The sequence below is a fragment of the Ursus americanus genome, chromosome 16 (assembly GCF_024610735.1).
Source record: "Ursus americanus isolate L20-20 chromosome 16, mUrsAme1.1.p, whole genome shotgun sequence".
NCBI classification, from domain to species: domain Eukaryota; kingdom Metazoa; phylum Chordata; class Mammalia; order Carnivora; family Ursidae; genus Ursus; species Ursus americanus.
This window is the reverse complement of record NC_142142.1, coordinates 3,417,760-3,428,680: the sequence shown is the minus strand read 5'-3', so window position 1 is coordinate 3,428,680 and position 10,921 is coordinate 3,417,760. Positions and strand designations below refer to the sequence as shown.

At 35.9% G+C, this 10,921-nt stretch overlaps 1 protein-coding gene across 1 annotated transcript; it reads left to right on the top strand.

The window, feature by feature from the left end:
* The first annotated feature begins 4,722 nt into the window (after positions 1-4,722).
* LOC123782778 (olfactory receptor 2D3-like) lies at positions 4,723-5,673 on the top strand. Its single transcript, XM_045783086.2, has one exon. It carries the CDS (start codon positions 4,750-4,752, stop codon positions 5,671-5,673), a length of 924 nt encoding a protein of 307 aa, XP_045639042.1. The 5' UTR covers positions 4,723-4,749.
* Positions 5,674-10,921: the final 5,248 nt, after the last annotated feature.

Sequence of the window (10,921 nt, the reverse complement as noted above, 5' to 3'; positions counted from 1 at the left end):
ATTGGGACTTCATAAAAATAAAAACTACACAGCAAAGGAAACAATCAACAAAACTAAAAGGCAACCTATGGAATGGGAGAAGATATTTGCAAATAATATATCTGATAAAGGGTTAGTGTACAAAATCTATAAAGAACTTATGAAACTCAACACCCAAAAAACAAATAATCCAGTTAAAACATGGGCAGAAGACATGGGCCAAGAGATACATGAAAAGATGCTCAACATCACTCATCATCAGGGAAATACATATCAACACTACAATGATATATCATCTCACATTAGTCAAAATGGCTAAAATCAACCACACAAGAAACAAAGGATGTTGGCAATTATGTGAGGAAAGGGTAACCCTCCTGCACTGTTGGTGGGAATGAAAACTGGTGCAGCCACTCTGGAAAACAGTATGGAGGTTTCTCAAAAAGTTAAAAATAGAACTACCCTATGACCTAGCAATGGCACTACTAGATATTTACCCTAAGAATACAAAAATACTAATTCAAAGGGATACATGCACTACTAGCAATGGCACTACTAGATATTTACCCTAAGAATACAAAAATACTAATTCAAAGGGATACATGCACCCCAATGTTTATAGCAGCATTATCTACAATAGCTAAACTTTACCCAACATTGACAGATGAATGGGTAAAGAAGATGTGGTATATATATATACAATGGGATATTACTCAGCCATTAAAATGAATGAAGTTGTGCCATTTGCAATGACATGGATGGAGCTATAGAGTATAGTTATGCTAAGTGAAATAAGTCAGTTAGATAAAGATAAATACCTTATGATTTCACTCATATTTGGAATGTAAGAAACAAAACAAAAGAGCATAGGGGGAAAAAAGAGAGAGAGAGGCAAACCAAGAAACAGACTCTTAACTATAGAGAACAAACTGATGGTTACCAAGGAGATGGGTGGGGGGATGGGTTAAATAGGTGATGGGGATTAAGGAGTGCCCTCATTGTGATAAGCATCAGGTGTTGTATGGAAGTTTTGAATCAGTAAATTGTACACCTGAAACTAATATTACACTGTATGTTAACTAACTGGAATTTAAATAAAAACTTAAAAAAAATTAAAGTAATGTGGATTTCTTGAGGAATTTGATTCTAGAGTATGGCAGTCAATTACTTGTTGAATAAGTAGAGCAATGAGTATGTAGTCAGATTCTTATTTTCTTTATGGCTAGTGTATTTGGTGTCATAGTTTTTTCTTATTCAAAGACCGAAACAGAATTCTTTTATTTACTCTTAAATTTTTATATTCTGGATTTTGATATACAGATTATTACTCCATATTCAATGTAATTTTGTCTATAATATTAGGTTGTGATGTAACTTTTATTTTTATGAAAGAATAGTAAAATAAATTCAGCTATCTATTTAATAATCTTTCCTTTCCTAACTGAATTGAAATACCAACATAATTATTTATTATGTTCTCATATCCATTAATATGACTTATTATCTTAATGGGATTCTCTCCACTTCACCCAAACAAAAACAAAACCATCCATTACAGAAATTTTGCTTAATTACCCTTGCATATTTTTTAAAAGGAAACCATCCCAAATCCATAAAGACTGAATTTATAGAAAATAATTATAAATATTGTTATTGTTGAAAAATATTAATGAGTGGAATCAATACCACATTGAGAAAATAATACATCATTACAAAGTGGGTTATATTTCAGGAATGCAAGGTTGGTTCTGTATCATTTGATTTTTAGTCCTCTTTTGTCTAACAGATACCCTAAGTTTTCTCCTTTTGCTTCTTTATCCTTTCACTCCCTAATCCCCAAAATTGTTTCTCTCCTAGAAATTATGCCTTTCCAAGACCATTACTTTGAATCATACACATTCTTAAACTCTTCCTTGTGGTAAGTGCCCTGATTTTCAGGAGTTTTTGTTTGTTGGTTTTGTGTTTTGTGTTTTTGTTTTTGCAGTGTTTCCGTGCTGAAGAAGGACTTTCTCTTTCAGGTGATGATAATAGATGAATCTTGAGCTTTCTATTGCCATCTCTTTTTCTTTTTTTCCACGCAGTTTTCATAGGACTGTTATAGCTTTCTGAAAAGATTTACATCAGGAATATAAGAGATAGTTTTCTGGGATGGTGGGATTTTTTTCCCTCCCTAATTCAGGTAATTTAAAGCTTAGGCATTCTCTATCTTTTAATTATAATAAGCTCGTGATTTTTGTGTAGCTTAATTATTTTTATTGTTTTTATTTATTGCCATGGAAAAATACATTATGAGATTTAAATTTACACAGCCATCATTTAGCTTCACTCTGTCACATTTATTAAATATATAGCTTGATGGTTTTTTATCAATTTTGAAAAATTCTCAACTATTACCTCCTTAAATGTTCCTTTCAACCTATTTTCTCTTTTCTCTCCCTCTGAGACTTCAATTATACTTCCTGGACTTTTTTTTCACATATTCCACATGTCTTGTTTTTACTTCTTATTTTTTGCCTTTCCATCCTTCAATCTGGATATTTTCTTCTTATCTATCTTCATGTTTACTGGTCCTGTTTTTATCTATGTCTAATATGCTGTTAAACCATCTTTTGTGTTCTCATTTTAATAATTTTATTTTTTAGTACTAAAAATTCTTTATTTTTTCCTAATGTTTTTTAATCCTCTAATTAAATTCTCTAATTTATTATCTAATATAAATATTTTTTAACTGACAGTATTTGAAAGATTTTATCTGATAACACAAATATTTGGATTTCCCATGTTGGCTCATGTTATTTTTTGGGCACTCTCCCTCTTTCTCTCCCTGTCCCTCACTTCCCCCCTCCCTGCCTCACTTCTTCTTCTCCCTTTATCCTCATCTTTTCTTTTAAGAAGTAGTTCTGGTTTTTACATTTTATTTTGCTTAGTCCAAGACATTGTGCGTGGAATATTATAAAGCTAATTTGAGGTTCTGAATATGTTACCTTCTCCAAGAGACAATTTATTTTGCTTTTGTCAGAGATCTAGGGAAAGAGAAGACTGTCTTATGTGAACCAGAGATTGTGTTGATTAAATGAGATGGTTCATATATTTCCATTTCACTCCCCATTCTAAAGGTATAGCTCTTCGTGTAACACTTGCCAGACACCATAGTAAGCACTCAGTAACTCAGTTCGTCATTATCATCAGGCATAGCTGGGACTCCCTGGTTGAAGAAGGCAGCCTTGCCATATTACCTTCATCTAGTCTCCATCTCGGGAGACTTTTCTTTCTTAGTATAAGTTCCTGAAAGCAGAGCCTAAGAAAAGAACTTTGGTGCAGATAGTTTATTTGACAAGTGATTCCAGGAAGTGGTGTAAGGAAGCAGTAAGAGTAAGACAAGATGCAACTAAACACCAATGAAGTTTGGATTATTGAAGTTGTTACTCTAGGCCATACATTCTTTATGGGGGCAATATAGACACCAAAGTTCTTAGAAGAAGAAAGAAATCTTAAATATTGCAATGGTTTGTAGCCCTCTAGAGGGCTGCAGCATATAAATAGATGTACAGTATATCTGTGCTGTTAAAATTTAATGGAGATTGATGATTAAGAAAAAAATTCTGAAAAAGCTTCTTAGGGGATATAATAATAATAATAATAATAATAATAATAATAATAATAATAATGATAAATATGGCATAGACAATGGGGGACTTAACTCCATAGAGCTCAACCTGTAAGAAGCATACAGAATGCCTCCCAGGAATATCTAGTGCCTTTATTCATCGATTTCCATTGCCCTCTGGTTAAAGATTGCCTCTGGGGCATTAACTTGCCCATCCTTCCAGCATCTTGGGCAGAATGCCAAAAGACAAGGCAGGAGGTCCTAAAAGTAGAATGTAAGCAGTGCCAAGCAAGTCAAAATTGTCCACTATAGCTGAAGCGGAGGTCAGAGGTGAGCTGAGATTGGGTGTTATGGAGCTGTAAAATTCACTAATATCCAGTTCAGAAGGTCAAGCTCCTGCTTAGTACTGGCTTTTTTGGTTGATGTTGAACAGGACCCTAGACACTCAAGTATCATTAGGTTACATTTTTGAATGCCACATTTTTTCATGCTACTTTTCCTCTTTGTCATGTGAAATATTTGCACCGGGGCAGGATTATGATCCATGGATATAATTTTTTCTTTTCTTCCTTTACCCTTTTGGATTGCTGCTTAAGAAGCCTCTTTTAAAAATGCTATGGAAAAAAGCAAGAACTAATAGCTGCAATTTACCTGTTGATTCTCTAAACCATATTTGAACCTTCTACTCTATTATAAACAAATTTGTCATTGACCTCTGTGTTTTGATTTTGAATTATAAAAACAAAAATAGTTTTTATTGACTAAACAAGTTCACCTTATTCTTAGACTGCTAATTCAGGTAAATACAAAATATTTATTGAGAAGAAAAATAATCAATTGAATCAAAGACAATTCCTCTGATAAAACTTCATAATAGTTAGCAATATGTAAATATGTCAACATCAGGATTATTTGAGAAGCTGTATTGAGTGTGCTACTCAGCCTACCGAATAGATCAAGCAAGGAAAAATGTGCTTAAAAACTATGTAACAACAATATGCATCCTAATGCTAACTGGCACACGCACTAGGAAGTATCTGAAAGCCAATAGTCCAACAAGGTACACTCGCTATCATTGAGCTTGTTTATAAAGCTTGTGAAAATTGAACGTTCAGAATACACGTATTTTCTTTCTGATGACAGGTAAACAGGAATAAACATCAATGGGAGAAGGAAACCAAACTTCTGTGGCTGAATTTATCTTGCTGGGACTTTCACAGGATCCAAAGATCCAGATCTTGCTCTTCTGTGTTTTCCTGACCATTTACCTTCTCTCTCTGTTTGGAAACCTGCTCATAATAATCCTCATTCAGACTGACTCTCGACTTCACACTCCCATGTACTTCTTCCTCAAAAACTTGTCCTTTGCTGACCTCTGTTTCTCTACAAGCATTGTTCCTCAGATGTTGGTCCACTTCCTTGTAAAAAGGAAAACCATTTCCTTTGCTGGATGCTCGCTACAGATAATTGTCTTCCTTCTTGCAGGGTGTACAGAGTGCGTACTTCTGGCAGTGATGTCTTATGATCGCTATGTGGCTGTCTGCAAGCCCCTGCATTATTCCACTGTCATGACCCAAAGGGTTTGTGTCCAGTTGGTCATAGTGTCTTGGATCAGTGGGGCATTTGTATGTTCAGTAGACAGTGCATTTACACTGTGTCTTCCCTACCAGGGTCAGAATGTAATTAATCATTATTTTTGTGAACCTCCTGCACTCCTGAAGCTGGCTTCAGCCGACACGTACAAGGCTGAGATGGCCCTATTTTCAATGGGTGTGATTATCCTCTTGGCACCTCTCTCCCTCATCCTTGTCTCCTACTGGCATATTATCTCCTCAGTGATTCAGATGCAGTCAGGGGAAGGGAGGCTCAAGGTCTTCTCTACCTGTGGGTCCCATCTCACTGTTGTGGTTCTCTACTATGGCTCTGGAATATTTGCCTACATGAGACCCAATTCCAAGACAATGAATGAAAAGGATCAGGTCATCTCTGTGTTTTATTCAGTTATGACTTCCATGTTGAACCCCATCATTTACAGCCTGAGGAACAAGGATGTGAAGGGGGCTCTCAGGAACCTGGTTAGAAGATAGTCTACCTTTAGAGGCAGTGATTGCTGACATTTTTCTTAAGCACTTGGAAGATTGTGATTGACAATAGCTCTACTATTCTCATCCTTGCTTCCCCTCACTTTATATGCCTCAGTTGATGTTCTCCTCCACAAATATTCATTAAATGCCTATTTTGTGCAAGCACTGTGTCCAGAACATCACAATATGAATAAACCTTCATGCCTTCTTAGAAGTTTTCATTACCTTTGGGACAAGAGAGAGCCATGCTCTGTCCTAAGGAGAGTTGCACTCTTTTGTTGTCTTATGGTCTCTCTGCAGTTCTTCCCTGAGGGAAATATATGAAGGGAAAGTAAACTTACCCTTGAAATGTTGGACGAAGAAAAATAATTTGATTAATCTCCTTGAATATATTTCTATCATCCTTCACCCACTAAGGGTGAGGTGAACTGGGTGAACTGGGAAGCCTAAGTTGTCATACCGTCACCTATGGGCTTGCTGAGGTTCTGTTTCCACATTCCTGACTAAATCAACAGTAACTGGTTAAAAAGCCAGCATTCAGTTCAGACATAAGGGTGTCTTCTGGGATCTATGGAATGTTCCCCATAGATGCACTACCTCCAGTTGCCTTATTTCCAATTAAAAGTGATGGAACACTATAGTGTTTCTGCAACTTTCAAGCCCTTGCTGCAATGAGTTTAACTGCACTGCATCATGACCCTTCCTAAAGCATTCCTTTCTTCTTTCTGTTTTCTATTTCCTCCATTTTTTGGTGGGTGATTTTATGCATAGCACCTGCAGATATGAAAGACTGTGCCAGTATGTGCAGTTGTCTGTGTGTGTATGTGTATCTGTTGTCTGTGACAAGTAAGCTTGACCATGTAGAATTCTCTCCCAATAGTATTGAATCTGATTCCTTCTCCCCCCTTTACTAAGTACTACTTTATCTCAGGCCAATTTCATGTGTCACCTAATTGTTTTCCATACCCTCCTCTTCTTCTCTTTTTCTTTTCTGGAGTTTTTTTATTATTAATATATAATGTATTATTTGTTTCAGGGGTACAGGCCTATGATTCATCAGTCTTATACAACACACCATGCTCACCACAACACATGCCATCCCCAGTGTCCATCACCCAGCCACCCCATCCCCCCATCACTCCCCTCTGGCAACCCTGTTTGTTTCCTGAGATTGAGTCTCTTATTATTTGTCTCCCTCTCTGGTTTTGTCTTGTTTCATTTTTTCCTCTCTTCCCCTATGATCTTCTGCCTTGTTTCTCAAATTCCACATATCAGTGAGATCATATGATAATTGTCTTTCTTTGATTGACTTATTTTGCTTAGCATGATACTCTCTAGTTCCATCCATGTCACTGCAAATGTCAGGATTTCATTTTTGTGATGGCTGTGTAATATTCTAGCATGCATATATATATATATATATATATATATGCCACATCTTCTTTATCCATTCATCTGTCGATGGACATTTGGGCTCTTTCCATAGTTTGGCTATTGGGGACTTTGCTGCTATAAACATTGAGGTGCAGGTGCCCCTTCGGATCACTACACATACCCTCCTCATCTTTGTAGCTGTCTGCAATGTCTTATACCAATAAGTGTGAGAGTGCTTTCAAGTTTATCATTCTTTGTTTTTGAGGGAGTAGAGAGAACAGGTGAATTCAACCTCAGAAAATAAAATTAAATGTGTCCTTTTCTGATAGGGAAGGAATAATGTGAGAAGTATTTAAAAAAACAAAATCACATATGATTCCCCCTCCAGAAATAAGTCCTGCCAACATTTCAATCTTATCCTTTCAGAATTCTTTCTTTCTTTCTTTCTTTCTTTCTTTCTTTCTTTCTTTCTTTCTTTCTTTCTTTCTCTTTCTTTTTCTTTCTTTCTCTCTCTCTCTTCCTTCCTTCCTTCCTTCCTTCTCCCTTTCTTTCTTTCTTTCTTTCTTTCTTTCTTTCTTTCTTTTTCTCAAGAAAGCGTGCAGTGGTGGTGAGGTAATAAAAATTAAAATTGCTTCATATACACGAAGAACTTGAATAAGTCTCATTGCTTTGAATGGGGTTTTTTTTATACATTTCACCAAACCCCCAGTGAAAGGAATTTGAATAGAATTGCTGCTAATCTTTCTAGTGGGTATGGAGCTATAGAGAGCTGTCAGCCCAAGAAGATTGGAGGACAATAGCATAATATTAAAACCAATTATACAAACTTTTGGGTTTGCTGATAGGGACAAGAGCTACAAAATATTATTATAAGATTTGGTACTGAAAGTGGCTGGTGTGAACACCCACTGGAAATATTTTGGATAGGAAAAATTAATCACTGAATTGGGGTGAGATTGCCAAATGGAGGGGGGGGGGTGGAAAGAAGGAAAAGAGAAAGAAAAGAGAGAAAAGAGAAAGAAAAGACAAGTCCAAGGTCAAGTTATTGGCAGGTTTGGTTTCTTCTGAGTCCTCTCTACTTGGTTTACATATGGCCACCTTCTCTCTGTGTCCTCACGGGGCCTTTCCTCCATGTGCATGTACCCCATATATCTCTTTGTGTGTCTAAATTTCCTTTTCTTATAAGGATACCACTCAGATTAAACTAGGGCCCACCATAATGACCAAAATTAACTTAATCACCTTTTTAAAGGCCTTCTTTTAGCTGGTCACATATGACTCCCCCTTAATAGTGTACCCCTCTGTTGGGAGGTCATCTAAACCTCTCAGGTGGTTCTATTGCCCTGAGTCACCTTTACAAAGAGTCTGGGCTAATTCTCTTCCATATTCACATATGGTTAATTGGAGTCATGCTTGATTCTATTTTGTTAAATTTGGAGTGTGGAATGCTGTCTCTTCTCTTCAACTAGGGAGATTATGGAAGTCCATAATTGACCTTTAGATTTTTTATTTGTGAAGAAGTACTTCTTATAACATTCATCAAATTCCAGATAAGACACATGAAGTACTCCAGTAGTACTTTTGAAGCTCTTGTCACTTAAGGTGAGGGGAAGCACCTTATTTTCTCATGGAAGGAGGAGTAAAAGACTGCCCTGAAACTTATCTTCCGGGTATTCCTCTCCACCAGCTTTCAACTATCTTTCTTTTATACCCTACAAGTGTTTATGGTTTAATGCCTATATCCTCTATTGATCATCTCCATGTGAGTCCTCTCTCATGTTTAGAATTTGGAGGTACATGGCAAATACTGTCTTATTTTTGGATTTCCAATAATATTTCTATTCCATTACATTAGTGTAGATGCAATATCTACCTGAAATTCTAGGAAATTAAGTCAGTAGTACAATTTAAAAATCATATACCATATGTTATATTTATTTATTCTCCATTACACTCATCATTCAACCATTTTTAAATCTCTTCATCATTTTGTACATTCTAGTAAATTTAAGACTATATTCCTGAGCACTTATTTATCTTAAACATTACTGTCTTACAATATAGCAATTAGGGCAATGCCCTCCACATATTCTTTTGACCCTTATCATTTCAGGACAGCTTGACTTCCAAGTGCCATTATCTGCATCTTTTGAATCCAGACTTTCTTTGGCTGATACTATCAGTTCTGCTCACATGCCCAGAAGGCCAGAATGGCCCAGGGAATTAAGGTCCCCTGCAGCAACCAGATCTTAATTGATGACTGATGAGAGCTGGAGTACAAATACCCCAGGTCCCTCCCACCCTAGGTGTGATACACCTCTGAGGTACATGTTCTAATCTCTTTCTCAGAGTTCCCCAGGAGGATTAAGATCCAGTTGCCCACAGTAACTTGTTTGATGATACAACCTTTATTTGCTCTTTTGCTTTTCTGTTCCACTTCCCCATTCTGCTAATTTTTGCTGAATCACTTCCTAAATAAACTCTTTTTCATTCAAATCCTTGCTCAGGGTCAACTTCTGAGGGACCCTAAATTAAAACGCACTCATTGTTTATAATTATGTTTCCCTTGCTACAAATTGTCTCAGACTGGGCATGCTATCTCCTAGTCCTTTGATGTTAATTGAAAACTGTGTACTCTGGGTATCTGAATGAAGGAAGTAGAAGAAGGGGGAAAAACTAGGAAAAGCTCTGACTTGCACTAGCTTCTGTACCATTAGATGATATTTTTCCATTTTCTGGTCTGGGGAGTCTCTTTATTCCGGAATTAGACATAAATAAAACAGTCTAAGTTCTTTGGGTATGTCAAATTGTAAATTTCCAGATTTGAAGTAAAACTTGTTTTTTAAATATACTCTTTGTTAAATGATAGGGTTGGTGGACATTTTGTCTAAACCTTATCCTATAACCTTTCTTATCTTTAGTTTATGACCTGAAGTCAGCTTTATAAAATACTTATATCTTCAGGGTTATTTTATTTATATATTTGTTTACTGCCTTACTTACTGATTTCCAGACCAAATATTTAATCTAACAACAGTTACAGAAGGTAAAGGTACTATGTAGAGATTGTGTATTTGGATTATAGTTAATTGTTACTGTTTACTGTTATTTTAAAATTTTTAAATATTTATTATTCAAGTACAGTTGACATTTGATGTTATATTAGTTTTGAGTATACAGCATAGTGATCCAAAAATTCTATACATTGTTCAGTACTCACCACAATAAGTATAGAGACCATCCATTACCATACAATGTTACTAAAATATTATTGACTATGTTTCCTATGCTGTACTTTTCATCTCCCTGACTTACTTATTTTACAACTGAAAGTTTGTACCTCTTAATCCCCTTCACCTATTTTCCCATTCCCAAACTCCCCTCTCCTCTAGCAACCGTCAGTTTGTTCTCTATATTTATGGATCTGTTTTTTTGTTTGTTTGTTCATCCGTTTTGCTTTTTAGATTCTACATACAAGTGAAATCATATGGTATTTGTCTTTTTCTGTCTGACACATTTCACTTAGCACAATACCCTCTAGGTCCATCCATGTTGCAAATGGCAAGATATTCTTTTTTATGGCTGAATATTTTATTAGATATACATATCAAATCTTTTTTTATCCATTCATCTACGGATGGATACTTGGGTTGCTTCCATTATCTTAGCTATTGTAAATAATGTTGCAATAAACAAAGAAACATATATGTCTTTCAAGTTAGTGTTTTCATTTATTTGGGTAAATACCCCTACTGGAATTACTGGATCATATGGTATTTCTATTTTTAATTTTTTGAGAAACCTCCACACTGTTTTCCATAGTGGTTGCACCTAGTTATATTCCCACCAATAGTGTATGAGGGTTCCCTTTTCTCCA

What these genes read in the sequence shown, in the direction of transcription:
- LOC123782778 (XM_045783086.2), top strand. Translation starts at nt 4,750, where the DNA reads ATGGGAGAAGGAAACCAAACTTCTGTGGCTGAATTTATCTTGCTGGGA.